The 16,621-nt window shown below is 47.3% G+C and overlaps 1 protein-coding gene across 2 annotated transcripts in view; it reads left to right on the forward strand.

Moving 5' to 3' along the window:
• Nucleotides 1–1,517: 1,517 nt before the first annotated feature.
• RPIA (ribose 5-phosphate isomerase A) overlaps nucleotides 1,518–16,621 on the forward strand; it is a 32,465-nt gene continuing 17,361 nt past the window's right edge. Inside the window, exons 1-3 of one of the 2 annotated variants that reach the window (XM_061211233.1) lie at nucleotides 1,518–1,818; nucleotides 7,537–7,597; nucleotides 9,740–9,795. In XM_061211233.1, coding sequence (XP_061067216.1) covers nucleotides 1,546–1,818; nucleotides 7,537–7,597; nucleotides 9,740–9,795 — 390 coding nt within the window. In that variant the 5' untranslated portion in view covers nucleotides 1,518–1,545. The remainder of the gene's footprint in view (nucleotides 1,819–7,536; nucleotides 7,598–9,739; nucleotides 9,796–16,621) is intronic. The other variant, XM_061211234.1, reaches the window with a different exon arrangement.

Below are 16,621 nucleotides of genomic sequence, written 5' to 3' on the forward strand. Positions count from 1 at the left end.
CCATTTTAGAGAACTCTCTTACCGACTCCATTTTGATTTTCCTTTCAGAAGGTCCAGGGGCTGACAGCCTCAGGGGTCATGGCAAAGAGAATCCAGGTGACCAGGGCGATAACATAACTTTTACCGGTGCCTTGCACACAGAAGAGGGAGAAGACCTGAAGTGACTTTGAAGGAGATGAATTCATGGCAGACAGAATGGATTCCACCAACATGGAGGAGTAGCACAAAGGCTAGTGCTTTTTAAAGACCTCTAAGTAGTTTATATGGCTGGTGTTAGCAATAGCTTTCTCACCTGTAAAATGGGGACAATAAGAATTCTCTGACCCTCCCTATTCCCTCTGTAAACAAACAAACAAAAGGACAAAGAGTCTCACTCATCATCCAGTTACACGAAGGGCTAAGTCTCAATCCTGCAGTTGCCCCACCAACAGTGCACCCTGAGGGGAATTCAGGATGAAGAAAAACACCATGAAGCATTTTGTGTTTTGGATACATGGCCCCTAGATAGTTAAGATGCATATCTAAGGAAGAATTTCAGTGAGCCTAGATTCTTGGATCTTCCCATATTTGGGAAAGCACTAAAATCATTAACTTGAGATATATTCAATATATATATTTTTAATGATTAGCAGTCATCTTTTACCAAGATGTATGCTTAACTACATTTCCTAGATCAAAAATTCATATGTATACGTATACATATGTATATATATACTGGCCCCTCCCCTATCTCTTCGTAATAGTTCCACGTAGCTGAGAGGTTATCTCTCAGGCTAGAATCCCTAGCAAGGTCCCAGATTAAAACTGAAAGTCACTGCTCTTACATCGTGCGTTTTTTTTCGTCCACACCTACAGCAAGACACTTTACAGGTAGAGAAGAAAAGAGAAAGCTGTTAGGTTCAGTGAAAGCCCTTTTTAAGTCATCAAGTATTGCAGGGTTTCTACAGGTCACACGTACGTTCCCAGCCAGGCTCCATCTGGAGGGAAACCGTGCCATCCAACGCTGCCCAGTGCAGAACAACATCTAAGGCTGGGCGTTCTAATTTGTAGCCTTGGGCCTGCGGTGGGGGGCGGGGGGGGCCTAAGGATGGACTAAAGTGGGAGCCGGAGCCCCCAGGTGCGTTTCCCTGTGGCGTCAGTCTAGAGAAGTCACTCCCAAAAGGACATCTCCAGAAGAGCGACTGCCCTCAGGCTTCGTCCACCGCCACGTTCTTACTTCTAGAAAAAAACAACAGGGTCAGATCTAACACTCCCTTCTCAGATGCTGGGGCAAAGAGAAAAATCTCCAGGATTGACCCCACCGGGGCTACTTGGGCGGTACAAGCCGTTGCGCCAATGCCTGTCGCCGAGATTTGCGAACCCGGTCGCGGAGCATTATGGGGCTGGTAGTCCAGGCTGGGGCACGGCTTCAGGCCACTGAAGCCATAGAACTACATTTCCCAGGAAGGCCCGCGCTGCAGCGGACGCGGACCTAGTACGTCAGCTACCAGACTTCCGGCAGAGCCGGGGGCGGGACCGTGGCGGAGGCTGGAGCGGGGCGGCGGGATGCAGCGACCCGGGCCCTTCAGCACCCTCTACGGGCGGGTCCTGGCCCCGCTGCCCGGGCGGGCCGGGGGCGCGGCCTCTGGCGGAGGCGGGAACAGCTGGGGCGTTCCGGGTTCCCACGTGCAGTTGCCGGGACGCGCGCAGTTCGGCGCTGGCAGCGCAAGTACAGCTGGCGGGGACGCTAACAGCGTCTGCCCGGCCCCCTCCACGATGTCCAAGGCCGAGGAGGCCAAGAAGCTGGCGGGCCGCGCGGCCGTGGAGAACCACGTGAGGGTGAGCAGCTCAGGACGTGGGGCGTCCGTGCTCGGCCTGATGGGGTCGTGCTCTGGGCACTGCCGGGTGCGCCTAGTTCCTGGCAGGGAGGGGGCTGCGTGAGAGGGGAGGGGGTACGCATTTTACCCGCCTTGAGACCTGTTCCTTCAAGGCCTTTTAGATGTGGAATCGGTTGGGGTCGCGGCCCCTAAAGTTGTGCTATCTAAAGACTGCTTGTCAGGCCAGCTAAGTTTGCAAAGTGGAGCCTGGTGGTGTGCGTCTGTTGTTTGGAGTGGGGTTAGTAGGGACTTAGCGTGTGGCTTCCTTTTCAACAAATAAGAGACTGGGACTGCGAGAGGTCTTCACTCGCTTCACTGCCCTGGGAAGTCGGTGGGGAGCTGATTTTAAAAGTGTTTTGAAGTTTTACTCCAAGAAAGTGCTTAGCTGGGCGCGCACCCGCTCCTGAGTGTACTCGCTGGAGGGAAGAGGAGACTGAGCCAAAGGAGAAACCCAGGCTTTAAACCTCCTTTTGACAGGGCTCGGGTGGACGCTTGAAGTCTGGAGGACCGTCTTTAAGGTTGGGATGTGGAGATGTTTAGCTCTTACTTGGCGAGGTCGTGGCCCTACTTGTTTGCTCTGTTGCGGGTGTGGTCCTCTTGGGTGGAGTCTTTTAACCCGAGAGCATTCGCTGCCAGCAGTCAATTATCTTACTTGTAATACCGGCAGCCAAGTGGAGTATCTCTGCCCTTAGGTGGAGTTTCCTTGACTTTATTGGCTTTTAATCTTTCTTTTCTGATTCCTGGAAAGTGGTATCAGATTCCCTTTTCTCTAGTGATGGTTCTTTATTCTTTACGTTTGGTAATGCTTTCGTGTACAAAGTTATTTTGCCTAGATAGATGTTTGATGCTCCCACCGCCTGGCTAAGTGGGAGGGGCGAGTGTGGTAACCTTTGGCTCTGCGTGTTCTGTAGGAGGAATGACCAAGGATCCTCCAGGACCCAAACCGAGTGACTTCCGTTCCAGTTCCCTTCCACCAGTTACACAGCTGCTCTGTTCTGGTTTAATAGTGTGGTTAGCAATAGGATTTTCTATGGGGATTCACAGAGATAATGTAAAATGTGTAATCTGGCTCTCCTTTTGGGATTCACGTGCCTCAGCTGCAAAATTGGGACGGTAAGCTGAAATTTCAAAATGCCTGGATAAAGTGAATCGTAATGGGTAAATGTAATGGATAAATGAGATCTATACAATTAGAAAAGACCCATATATTAGATTTCCTATTAACCTATTTACATTCCTATTTGGTGGCATGCTCTTCTCTAACCATTGTTTTATTATTATGTATTTGGTTAAATTACAATTTGCAAGCTCCCACCTTAGGCCAGAGCCGCAAAACACTGGATTCTGGCCACATTATTGCATGAAGTTACCAGGCAATCCTGGGGAGATCTCCATAGGCCTTTTGGGGGCACCTCACCCCCATCTCAGTTACACCCACTTTCCTTTGCAAACTTCTTTTCTGAGATGCCAACACTACTTGAATTTTGTATTTTCTTCTTTGTAACTTCGATTCATTCATTGCAGGTATTTGTTGAGTGCCTACTGTGTGTAGGTAGTTGGGTGTGTTGGTCAGAAATGTGGCTAAAGGGAGGAGGAGAGGCTGGTCCTGGATACTTTGCAGACAGGATAACTTAATTCAAAGCCACAGGTTTATTGAGCATAGTCCGGTACCTAATTGTCAAGGCTCTCTCCAGGGGGTATCCTTTTTTCCATCTAAGGCCAAGTTTTCCTTTAGCACTTTGTGTCTTGAAATTGTTTACTTGTTACACAACTCAGGTTTGGCTGCTCACCCCTCCAAAGACAAGTGTTGGTTGGAAAGAAAAGGTTACTTTATTCTGGAGGCCGGCAACCTGGGGAGAAGGCAGACTCCAAGAATCAACTCCTGGGGAGAAAGGGGAAGTTAATCGCAGTTAATCATTTGGGGAGGGGGGGGGCTTCAGAGTCTTACCTTCCACTGAGTGCAGACTTTCTTCTGATTGGTTGATGGTGAGGTAACTGGGTGATGTTTAGCCCGAAGTCTTGCGCCCAGCCTGAATTTACCATCTTCCACCTGGGTGGGGCCTTAGTTCCTGTAGAAGAACTCAGAGTTGTATTGTTTTGTATATTCCTTGAGAAGGAACCAGGACCTTGCCTGTCGCAGCACCATTGTTTCTTGACTGCTCCTGCCTTGTTTCTACAGTCCCTCCCTTCCCTGATTAGCAACTGTTTGAATCTGCCCTTTGGAACTCAGGGGAGGTCAAGGAGGCTGAAAGAAGCCTATTTCCTACAAGCAAGAAACGAAGGACACGGAAAGGATTTGTACGGGAGGACCGCATAGGTTCCTGCTCCGTTTCATACTCACTTGTGTAAGTTTATCAAGCTAGGCTGTGTGCGAGGTCCTGTTGGTTCCACCTTTGGAATGTTCTTAGAACTGACCCTTCCTATTGACCTGCCAACTTTCCTGGTTTAGGCTCTCCTCGTGGCCAGAAGATTGCAGTTGCCCTTATCTTGTCCCCTCTGTCGACCACCCAAGTGGTGCATTATCCTCTTCTGAAGCTTTAATCTACTCTTGTCACTGTGCCCCTCAGGTGGCCTCATCCTAACCTCCATAAGACACATCAGGAGCATCTACTGTAAACCAGTACTGAGGCAGGTGGAGGGGATACACAGATAAGAGGCTCTGGTTCTGTCCTTAAGCCCACAGTCTTGTTTCCTTCTCTGCTCCCTTCTCTCCCAGGTACCAGAACATTGGAAAGGACAGACTGCTGGCATAGAGTGTGTGTTTTAATATCACAACCCTTGACCAAGAGTGCTTTTTCTTGTCTGCTGCTTTTGCCTATTAAAATCGTATATGTCCTTCAGGGTTTGGTTCAAAGGCCATTCTTCCTTTCAGTTTTTCCTTAGCCTTGTAGGGGAAGCAGTTCTCCCCTTTAATTCTGTAGCACTCCATACCTCTTAGGTGCCTTATGCCTCTTAGGTGTCTTTATGGTCTAGTTATGTGTATGTGTGTCTCCCAGTTCCCTGAAGGGTAAGCTTCTGGAGAGTAGTTAACCTTACTTTCATTCAGTGTTGGTCACAGTGGGGCCTTCCCAGTAAATGCTTGATGAGTTGTGTGCAGTGTGGACACAAACATGGAGGTTGTGGGGTGAGTCTCCCTAGCCCATTGGTGTTCCTGGTCCATTGGTGACTACTTGCATTTCTGGGTGGGTGGAAAACTTGGAGAGTTCTCAGCTGAAGCCTTTGGGTAGCCACCCGGGACTCAGGTGTGTCTGTTGCAGGATGGGTCACCATGCAGGGCCATGCTCTCCTGAAGGTCCCTAGCCTCCTTTGTTTTCTTTGGAGCCTGGGCTTAGCTTTTTGGCTGGCTTAGCTTGAAGAAGTTGGTGGGCAGTGGTTCCAGTTGGTCAACAGAAGCGGTTACCCTACTGGACAAGGTGACCCGAGCTGTGATGTTGCACGTATGGCCTGTTGTCAAGTATTGCCATCAGGAGAAGCCTGCTCCTCCAGCAGAGCCTGCCTGGCAGCCTTCTGCTGTTGGGGCACCTCTGTTTGGCTTTGGCTGGTACACTGATTCTTGGCCAGTCATCTGATTGCAAGGTAGCAGGACCACAGGGTTGAAGAGCTTTGGGCCTGGCAGGCCTGTGCAATTCCTGGCCTCTTGCAAAAGCCAAGGGAGGAAACTTGCACAGAGCTTGTGTGACTCACCCAAGTTCATCTGTGTGCCACCTGCCTGCTGGGTGACATGAGTATATGGCAGAGTATGGTAATGAGGAATCTGACAGTTGAATTACTGTATAGCTAGAGCTCTCAGCTTCAGGTTGGGTGGGAAGGTCAGGTTGAGCCTACCTAGTCAAGACATTTCCTCGTTACTTGAAGGTTTGTACATTTTCTGATATTCAGCTATTTTGTGTTGTGATGTAACATTTACTGGTCTTGAAGACCTTGCTATTGAGGTTTGCCCAAGTAGCTAAATGGCTGTTGGATGCATTGCCTTCTTGAGGGCATCATCACAGGTGAAATCGTGACCTAGCACAAGCTCTGTTTTAAGGCCCCTTGGTGTTATTTGGTGACTTTGAAACTTTGAGCAAAGGCACACACCCCTGTAGGATCAGATACTACCTGCAGAGTCCAGCATTTCATTGAAAGTATGTCTAATAATCTCTTGCTCATTTCGAAGTCTTAAATTTTTCCTTAGGGTGTTGAATTCATCTCTAAAGCGGGGCTAAGGGCCTTGAGGTCACAAGGGGTTGTTGTGAGATTTGACTTATATTAACATTTATGAATCTTCTCGGTAGGTGCTTAACAAATGATATTAAGCTTTGGCTTGTAGCTGTTTTGCTCTAAGCAGGCAGGAGATTACTCCCAGGAAGTTGCTTAGGAACCAAGCTTCACATTAGTTCCTGACTGTTTGTACTCTGACCTTGTTTTGCTGTTTGTGGTCTAACTGACCTTGGCTGGGCCCCTCCTCTGCCCCTGGTCTACTCTGAGGTACCTTCCCCCTTTTCTTAAGATGATAGGCTCAGTAGTATGATGCCTGTTTCTTCTCTGTTGTACTCAAGGAGTGGCTTCCTATATGGCAGATGAAGACTATTTCTCATGTTCCCACCTAAGCCTTCACCCTCTCCCCATTTTCTCTGAAGCAGGCTTGTGCAAAATGAGGACCCCTTGGGATCAGTCAGACAGAGTTGATGTGATTTGCTATTCAAGGTTGCTTCAGACTCTCTTCTGTTGACTTTGGCTGGCGCTCTGGATGGTAGGCTTGATGTGTCTCTGAGGTTCGCTGTGATGCCACCAACTTGATGGGGACTGTGGTCAGTCCCTTCTTTTAGATGTTAAACTTGTGTGAAAAGTCGCGGAAGCCAGAAACCTCTGTTTTCTGCTCTTAACGTTCAGCTAGGCTCTGTTTTTCTCCTAGGGTCTTTCCTTTCTGATCGTGCTCCTGGGGATGGCCAAAAATCGTTCAGCGTTCATCTGCAGGCCATTTCTGTGAGGCTGACTTAAGTTGCTCTACGTTGTAAATAAGCCAAATCTTTTGTGCTGATAGGAGGTAGGGAGTGTTAAAAATGAGACAACAGACCCAAAATGGAGTCGCTTATGCCAAGCCCCCCATCACCAAACAATACCTAATTACACTCTTGGCTCTCCCAGAAATGGAATCTTAGTATGGAATCTTAGCTCAGTCAATCAGGAATCACCTGATCAGCACTATTGAGGTCATCTGCCTGGTAGACCCCTGCCGTCCCCTAAAGGGAACTAACCTTACAATAACCAGCTTGCTTTTTTGCCCAATATAACTTCCTTGTCCCCGCTTGCTTCTTGCTATAAAAGTCTTAATTTTGTACAGCTCCTCAGAGCTCCCTTCTGCCTGCTAGACTGAGTGCTGCCCAATTCAAATTGATTTTTGCTGAAATAAATGCTTAAAATTTTTAATAGGCTTCAGTTTATCTTTTCACAGGAGGAAATGGTGATGTCATTGTCAGGGATGAAAGGAGGAGGGCTCTGCTGATAAATTGCCACTGGGCACCAGGACAAAGTACAGCTTTGAGGTTCAGTGATTATGTTTCTGTGGGCACAGTACCTTGCACCCAAGTTGGTGAATTGCGGTTCCTAATAATTTTATAGCTCTAGGAAGTGGGCTGGAGAAGGGCGTAAAGCATGGTATTAATAAGTTTTGGATTTCCTGCCTCCTTTTTTTTTGCAGAATAACCAAGTGCTGGGAATTGGGAGTGGTTCTACAATTGTCCACGCTGTGCAGCGAATAGGTACGTTCTCAGGCTGACTCCTGGGTGTTTGTGTGGGGTGATGGGGGTGGGGACATGGAGGAGAGGGAGGAAGCAGCGCGCAGCTTGGCACCAGCATTGCGGAGCCTGTGGTCAGGTGAGTGTTTCTGCGCTCCTCTGAGTGGGGTTCTTGGGCCTCTTCACCCAAATTTGGGGTTGCCCTGGCTTTGTTTACTCTGCTGAGCTGGGTGAGGAGCTGACTTAGGGTGAGGTCTCCGCAGAATCTTAATTGTCATCAGGGGTGTGTGTGCGTGGCCTCATGGATCCTGAGGCAGGCAAACCCTCTAAAGCCCGCGGTTTCTCAAGCAAACAAATCGAGGTCGGCCGGGCCAGCGCAGGCTTGGCCTGTCCGTGACCCTGCAGTTGGTGGCTGGCTCTGCAGATGCTGACTTCATTCTGATTTGGGTGTCTCTGGGCTCAGGAGAGGCTCAAGAATTATCAACCCCGGTGGCTGCTGGACAGGTTTGACCGCCCTGCTCTTGTTTGTGAGAACAGAGCCCAGAGGAGAGGCTTGCCTGAATGTGGATCTCCTCTGGTAGGTGCCAAGGGGCTGTGCTCAGGGGACAAAGCCCAGGAATGCTTTGTCTTTAAAGAACGATTGTGGTGCGGGTGTGATGGCTTCTGAAAGCCTCAGTGTTGCACACCCTTCTGCCTCAGCATTGAGTATGTGAAGGATTTGAGGGCACAGGGATTACTGTGGATTTCATAATAGTGGCATCTGAGTCTCCCAAGGTGCACACCCAGTGATTAAGGAGACTTGGAATTTTTAATAAGACAGTTTTTCCCTGTTGACTGAAAAAAAATGCACAGCCTCGAAGATGAGAATTATGTTTTGTGTGTGTGTTTTTTTTTTTTTTTTTTTTTTTTTGGCCATGCTGTGTTGCTTGTGGGATCTTAGTTCCCCGACCAGGGATCAAACCTGCACCCCCTGCAGTGGAAGCGCGGAGTCCTAAACCATTGGACCGCCAGAGAATTCCCCAAGAATTATGTTTTATTTGGGGGTGTTACTGAGGACTTAAGCCTGGGATACAGCCTCCCAGATAGCTCTGAGGGACTGTTGAGGAGCCAGGATACATAGGAGTTTTTGCCAAAAAACCCCGAGCAGTCGAACATCAAAAGGTTACCGTTAATTAAAGTAAAACCAGACATCTCAAGTTAATGAATGTAGTGCTTTCCTATGTATGGGAAGATGCAAGGGTCTGGGCTTAATGAAATTATTCCTTTGATGTGCACCTTAATCTAGAGCCAGTATCCTGTTTTTTCCATCCTCTCGGGTGCACCGCCTGGGGGCAGCTGCAGTGGCTGAGGGCTTGATGGCTGCGACATCCTTTGTTCACTGAAATGACAGGAGACGTTCTTTGTCTGCATCCCTTAAGACTTTCCTTTTTGGTTTTTGTTTTTTTTTTGGCCGCACCATGCGGCTTGTGGGATCTTAGTTCCCTGACCAGGGGGTTGAACCCATGCCCCGGTAGTGAAAGCGCCGAGTCCTAACCACTGGACCGCCAGGGAATTCCCAAGACTTTTCTTTTTGTTTAAATCAAGTTTTCCCGAAAGGTACAAATCCAAAGTGAATAAATAAACCCTCTTTAACCACCCTCTGGGGTCTATAAATGATTATATTTTTTTACTAACTGTAAAAGTCAAATTCTAGCTTCTCTCTGTAAAAGCCTATATAGGGAAGTAGTTAAGACTGGCACTAGACTGCCTGGGATCAGATCCCAGTTCTGCCATTTGTTAACTGCGTACCAGTTACTTTGCCTCTCTGTGCCTCGGTTTCCTCATCTGTAAAGTGGGAATAGTAATTGTAAGTTATCTTTGGGTTACTGGATTAAAAGAGTTCATGTGTACAAAATTCTTTGAATATTGCCACTCACATACTAGCAAACCCTGACGTTGCTCTTTTTGTGGTTAATACTTACCTCCTTAGGCTTTTTTGTCCCTGTCTAGTGACATGTGGAGGCTGTTTACCAACTTTTCAGCAAGGGTGAGGACATAGAATGAAAGGGACGTTTCAGTGGGGGGCGGGGTTGGACCTTTTCTGTTGGATTTGAGCAAATGTGAGTACGACAAGGAAAATAAGGTGAGGAGAGAGAAAAACCACCAACGCGGCTTTTGTCTCCACAGCTGAGAGAGTGAAACAAGAGAATCTGAACCTCGTCTGTATTCCCACTTCCTTCCAGGTATGTCCTGCTTTCCATTCTGCATCTTGGCAGTTGCCGCTGAATCTTCTGGGTCCCTGAGGATATAGGGGTGTGGCTCTGGGTTGTGTACCAGGGTTGTTCTGGGTGAGAGAGCCAGGAGCAGGAGAGCAGTTGATTGACTGGAGATTGCTCCTCGGAAGCATGGTTTTTTTTTTAAAATGTAAAGCATTTTTCCCTTTACTTTTTTTTTTTTGGCTTTATTTATTTATTTTTGGCTGAGTTGGGTCTTTGTTGCTCTGCGTGGGCTTTCCGTAGTTGCAGCAAGCTGGGGTTACTCTTCGCTGCGGTACACAGGCTTCTCATTGCGGTGGCTTCTCTTGTTTCGTAGCATGGGCTCCAGGCGTGCGAGCTTCAGTAGTTGTGGCACGTGGGCTCAGTAGTTGTGGCTCGCGGGCTCTAGAGCGCAGGCTCAGCAGCTGTGGCACATGGGCCCAGCTCCTCTGCGGCATGTGGGATCTTCCCGGACCAGGGATCGAACCCGTGTCCCCTGCATTGGCAGGCGGATTCTTAACCACTGCGCCACCAGGGGCGCCCGGAAGCATGGTTTTAGACGTGAATATTTTAGTATATCTTGTATTAGGCACCATGGAGTATGTAGAGATAACCACAAGGTCTCCGTCCTCAAGGAATATTATCTCCATTTATAGATGAAAAAACTGAGGTTAAAGGGCATTAAGTGATGCGTTAGAAATGCAAGTGCAGTAGTTTGAGTTCATGTCTAATGCTGTTTCACCATAAAATAGTAGGGGCTGATGCAGGAAAGCAATGGAGCCGGTTAAATACAGGGAGAGATAAGGGAATAGTAGACTTCAGGAAAGGAGGGAAGAGAGGTGCCTAGATAGAGCCCCATCCCTCACCTGGCTGTCGTGGGGAGGGTAGGTGTGTCGTCTCTCTTTGGCTTCATCGTGGGGATCCTGTGAATTGGGGTTAAAGGTTGGCATTGCTGGTGATTTGTGCTCCTGTGATGTTGTGGACACGGTTTTGGACAGCTAGGTCTTCAGAAACTCTCAGTCCTGGAGGCAGGATGTGTCAGGTGTGTGCCCCAACCTGTCAGAGTAGGGAGTGGAGGAGGGATTCCAGGTAGGCAGGATAGGAAGTTAGGATAGTGCACGCTGTCCGAGCTGTTTTGAAGTTAAATCTCTTGGAGGCTCTGACAAGCTGCCCGGACACCCAGGGAACTGAAGACAATACCATAATTCCTGCTTCAGGCTAGAAAAGGAGTGGTTTCACCTGGACTTTCTTGCTTTTGAAATCCTCACGTTCTGAGGAGATGCTCTTAAAGTCAGAGGGGCTGTGATGGGTTGCCTTGCCCTTGAAAAAGCTAAGTGTCTGATTTTTCCAAGTGACTTGATCATCTAGTATTTTTATTTCTTGTTTAATAAAATTATTTGATATTGGTGCTTATTTTTAATTAAAGTTATCCATACACATAGATTGAAAAATCAAATAATTCAAGTCATTTTATTAAAAAATAAGAAACTCCCTTCACACCCTCCCCCACTCCTGACCACCACCATTTCTTGCTCTTTAGATGGACATACCTTTAAAACTCTTTTAGCTGATTGGGTATTTGCTCCAAAGTCTGGAGACTACATGCTTTTCTTGCCATTAAATTTTTTTTTTTCAACTTGAGGTAATAATTCCATGCTGAATGGATGCAGGGAAGACGAGCATTCGGTTATCTCTTCCCTCCTTGCTCTCGCAGGTCAGATACCCTTCTCCTAGTCTTCAGTACAGCTACGTTTTGGTGAGGCCTCACTCAGTGTTTACAGAATTGTGGTGTCCAAGCTACAGCTGAACTGTGCAGTCAGCTATGATTACGCCTCCTTACCTGCTCATTATTTTGTTTTCCTGAAAGTTAAGTAAATGATGCCTTTGTTTTTTCCACTTCCTTGGTTGTCTGTGTACTCCTTACTAATTCAACCCCAAACTCTTACCTGGATGGAAAACCTCACCTCGTTCTGGCCCAGTGGATATTCTATTCCCGTCAGCTTCATCTTCTTGGTACTCTGGTTGGTAGCAGCTGCCCTCGGCTGTTGTCTTGGGATCTCCCTTTGCGGTCAGGAACTTTCCTTTTCTGTCTCCTCTTTTGGATCATCCTGTTCCTCCTCACTACTCCCCCATACCCTTTGGTTTCGTTTCCTTCAGTTTCGGTGAATCACATCCTTTAGGTAGCTACCCAAGTGCACGGGATGCACACTTGTCGGCACTTTGGATGTCTGAAAATGTCTTTAGCCCCTCTGGAAGTCAGTTATTTGGATAGAGAATTATTTTTTTTTAAAAAAATTTATTATTTATTTATTTGATTGCTCCGGGTCTTAGTTGTGGTGGCAGGCGGGCTCCTTAGTTGTGGCATGCGAACTCTTAGTTGCGGCACGCATGTGGGATCTAGTTCCCTGAGCAGGGATTGAACCTGGGCCCCCTGAATTGGGAGCGTGGAGTCTTAACCACTGCGCCACCAGGGAAGTGCCCTGGGTAGAGAATTCTGTGCTAAATCACTTCTTAGTACTCTGTTGTATCTTCTGGCTTTTTTTTTTTTTGGCTGTACTGCACAGCCTGTGGGATCTTAGTTCCCCGACCAGGGATGGAACCTGTGCCCCCTGCAGTGGAAGCACGGAGCCCTAACCACTGGACTGCCAGGGAATTCCCTCTTCTGGCTTTCAATTTGCTGTTGAGGAGCTTGCTGCCATTCTGATTCTTGATCCTTTGTATAAAACCTATTTTTCATTCTCTCTGAACTCTTACACCCTTGTATTATCTTTTCTTTGTCTCCAGTGTTCTGAAATTTCACCATGCTGTGTCTTGGTGTGGGTTTATTTTTGTCCACTATGCTGGGCGCTTGCTGGGACATGTCATTCTACAAATTCACACTCTTCAATTTTGGGGATTTTTTCCCCCTATTATTCCTTTAATTTTCTTTTCTCTGTTTTCTCTGGTCTTTCCTTTTAGGGTACTTGTTAATGTCCTTGGTGCTTGTGGCCTGTTTTGTCCTTTTGTCTTTTCAGTTTTACCTTTTTCTAACCCTTCTATTGAGCTTTCTTTGCTCTCATGTATTTAATTTCAAATAACTCTTTTTTTTATTGTTCTCTGAAAAGTTTTTTTGTTTGTTTTTGTTTTATGGGTGCAGTTTTTTTCTATTTCTTCTCTTAGCTCCCTGAGGATGTTAATACTTTTGTTTTTGTTTTAGGATTTCTTCTCCTATATCTCTTTTCTCAAAGTTTTTTTTTTTACAGTTTGTTGGAGGTATAATTTACATAGAAAATTTACTCTTTTTTTTAATATCTATAAAAATTTATTTATTTATTTATTTATATATGGCTGAGTTGGGTTTTTGTTGCTGCGTGCGGGCTTTCTCTAGTTGCTGTGTGCAGGAGCTACTCTTCGTTGTGGTGCGCAAGCTTCTCATTGCGGTGACTTCTCTTGCTGCAGAGCGCAGGTTCTAGGCGCACAGGCTTCAGTAGTTGTGGCACGCGGGCTTCAGTAGTTGTGGCTCGTGGGCTCTAGAACGCAGGCTCAGTAGTTGTGGCACACGGGCTTAGTTGCTCCACGGCATGTGGGATCTTCCCGGACCAGGGCTCGAACCTGTGTCCCCTGCATTGGCAGGTGGATTCTTAACCACTGCGCCACTAGGGAAGCCCCCAAATTTACTCTTTTTAGCATATAATTCTGAGTTTTGACATAGTCATGTAACAACCAACACAGTCAAATACTGTTAGAATGCTTTGTTCTTTTTTTTTTTTTTTTTAAATTCCAGCTCATTTTGAAGACTAGTGGACTAAGAAGCTGACTGGAAACCAGCTCTCAGGGTGAGGGTGGTCCTTGCTCTCTGCCAAGAGCACTCCTGGCAGACAGATCATTGGGGAACTCCTAGTGTCAGATCATTTTTTTTTTTCCTCTGGCTGGTCAGGTTTCCCAGAGAAGACTGCCCAGTGCCCTTTTAGGAGGGGTATGCATGGCTGCCTGGGAGCCAAGTAAGAGAAGAGGGCTAGAAGACGTCTGTCATTATTTGGGACATAACCCCTGTTTTCAGTGTAGTGCCTGTGGTAGATGGGGAAGAAGTGCCTGCTACATTTTGCAGTATTTCTTTGGCTCTGGGCCTGATCGTGTGACTTGTTTTGCCAATGGGATGTGACCAAATGGCAGGCCATCAGTGGCTTGAACAGTGAGTGCTTTTGCTTTGTGGCTTGGCCCTTTTGCTGCTGAAACCATTCTGCTGCCATGTGAACAGGCCTTGACACTCTTCTGGAGGATGAGAGGCTCTTTTACGCCTCTGAGTCTTGGGGTAGCTGCTACACAGCAAAAGCTTGCTGATGTAGTACCCCCATCTTCAGCTGTGCCTGGCAGCCCAGTCCTGAGACCTGCTGTTTGACCTCCAGAGAATAAACATGCTGCTTTGGGAGTAGTGGAGAAAGATGAGGAGCTATAACAGGTTCTCAAATAGGCTTTCAACCCGTCTTCCCTTTTTCACTCCCACCGTTGTGTCTGTTTTCTGAAGTTCACAGGGCCGCTGAGTCCTTGAACCTTTTGGGAGGTTCTGTGCCGTTTATTTGGTCGCTTCTTAGCTTTTTCCAGTACTGGTTTAGGATACTGGCTTAGGATTTCTCTTTCTCATTTCTGCCATGTACCATTGTCCATCAGTGATCTAGCTTTTAGAAGTTGGTTGCTGGTTTTTCCTCTTTTTGGTTTTTCCTCTTTTTGCCATTGAGAAAAATTCCTTTATTGTATTATAGATGGAGAGAGGTTTAGGGAAGGAGCTGAGCTAAATACAGGTGTTCAATTGCTATCTTTAATTGGAAGTTTGAGCTGTGTTTTTAAGGTAGCATCCTCCCGGCCCACCTATATGTTGTGGTGGTTAGTAATAACAGTACCCAGACTGGAAAATGCTAGCCAATTCCAGCTGATCAGGTAGAGAAGTCAGTCACAGTTCACAGGACTTTAAAAAGTTCGCTTGTTCAGAGTTAATGTTTTGTCCCCCGCACACCCCCCCCCCCCGCCCCGTCAAACCCAAACTTATTTTGTGTTAAGTTTAGCCAGCTGCAATCTTCCTGAAATGATTGAAAGGAAATCAAAATATTTCATGTTCTGCCTTTTAAACAAGTAAACCCATAGGTGTTTAAAGGATTTTTGTAGATTTTCCCTTTAAAGTTAAAAGCTTTTGGGAGAGAAAATTAAAAAAAAAGGATTTAAAAGCCAGATCTGGTCTAGGCAGAAAAACAGTGTTTGTCCATGCTGGCTTTCAGTCTACCTCTGTTAGCTGATAGAAGGGGAAATGCAACGTTTTCCGGTATTATTGTGAAATTGATGAAAAACAGGACTGCTAACCTGCCACATGCCACTGTCCTTGATCACATGAGGCATTTGGGGCACCAGCTGTGGGATTGCAATGAGAAGGCATTGCTTCCTGTCTTTTTTTCCAAAAGTACAAGCTAATCATTAGCTTTCCTGCTCCCCGCACTTTTAAGAGCTGGAAGAGACAGCTGTTGCTCTACACCCTCAGGAGCCCCTTAGCTCGTGAGCCTGGAGTGTCTGGTGTCTAGCAGGTAGTGACCTCAGTTGACCACCTGTGTCTGCATTACTACCGGCTGAGCCAGTGATGGGTCCGTATCTCCACAGTGGGGCTGTAGGGTTGGATTCAGTGGATTCGTTTCCCAGGGCTGCCATAACAAGGAACCACAAATTGAGCGCTTGAAAAACAGAAATTTGTTGCCTCTCATTTCTGGAGACTAGACGTTGATTGCTTCAGAGGCTATGAAGGAGAATCTGTTTTGTCTTTCTCCTAGCTTCTGGTGGTCTGCTGGCAATCTTTGGCATTGCTTGGCTTGTAGGCACATATCCTTGCTCTCTGCCTTCATGCTCGCCTGGCGTTCTCCCGGTGTGCCTCTGTCTGTGTGTACAAATTGCCCTTCTATCTGTCAATAGGACACCAGTCCTATTGGATTAGGGCTCACCCTCATGACATTCTGACTTGATTACCTCTGTAAAGGTCCAATCTCAAAATAAGGTCACAGTCAGAGTTACTAGGAGTTAGGACTCCAACATACCTTTCTTCTTAGGGGAACGCAGTATAACCCGTAACACTCAGGGAGGACGAAGCTCCTGCCACCTGTGATGGTGACTTCTCTCTGTGTGCAGGGCCATTCGCAGGGGTCTTGTGGGGAGTCCGGTCAAAGATGCGGAGAAGGGAGGGTTGGAGGACCTGCTGATGGAAGCAGGGCTTAAGGGTCCCACCCCAGTGGGCCCTTTGAGGTCATTGTACAGGGTCCTCCACGTTGTGAAGGGCGATACAGACGATCTAAAGGGAGAACAGATCCTGTCCTTACGTTACTGCTTATTGTCTGGGAGGACACGGGGCTTGTGGAGGAGGTTGGGGCGACCTCCCAGCCACATAACATAGACAAACGTATCTGCTGGGCTCCTTTCGTGTGCGGACTCTGGACAGGTATTGAGACGGGCAGCTGGTGGTGGTGGTGAAGAGGCAGATTTCGGTCAGCATAGTGATCACCGAGGGGTTACCTTTTCAAAGGGGTGCGAGGCTCCTTGTGCGCAGCGGGTGTTTCTCAGCGTTGCTCGTGCCCAGTGTGCTGCCTGTGGGATGAATAAATGCTACATTTATGTGCGTCGTTTTTTACAAATATATGGTAGAGAAGAAGTGGAGGTAACGTGCCTTTTGGCGGAAGGAGAGCCCACTCCTCGCCCAGGGGATTGGGGGCTTCCTGGAAAGCCGGGCGTGAGGGGCTGGAGTTTGGGAGGAGGCAGGGCATTTCAGGTAGAAGAGGGAATGCCAAAGAACTCCTTTTAAAATTGT

This window comes from Eubalaena glacialis, chromosome 14 (assembly GCF_028564815.1).
Source record: "Eubalaena glacialis isolate mEubGla1 chromosome 14, mEubGla1.1.hap2.+ XY, whole genome shotgun sequence".
In the NCBI taxonomy this organism is placed as follows: domain Eukaryota; kingdom Metazoa; phylum Chordata; class Mammalia; order Artiodactyla; family Balaenidae; genus Eubalaena; species Eubalaena glacialis.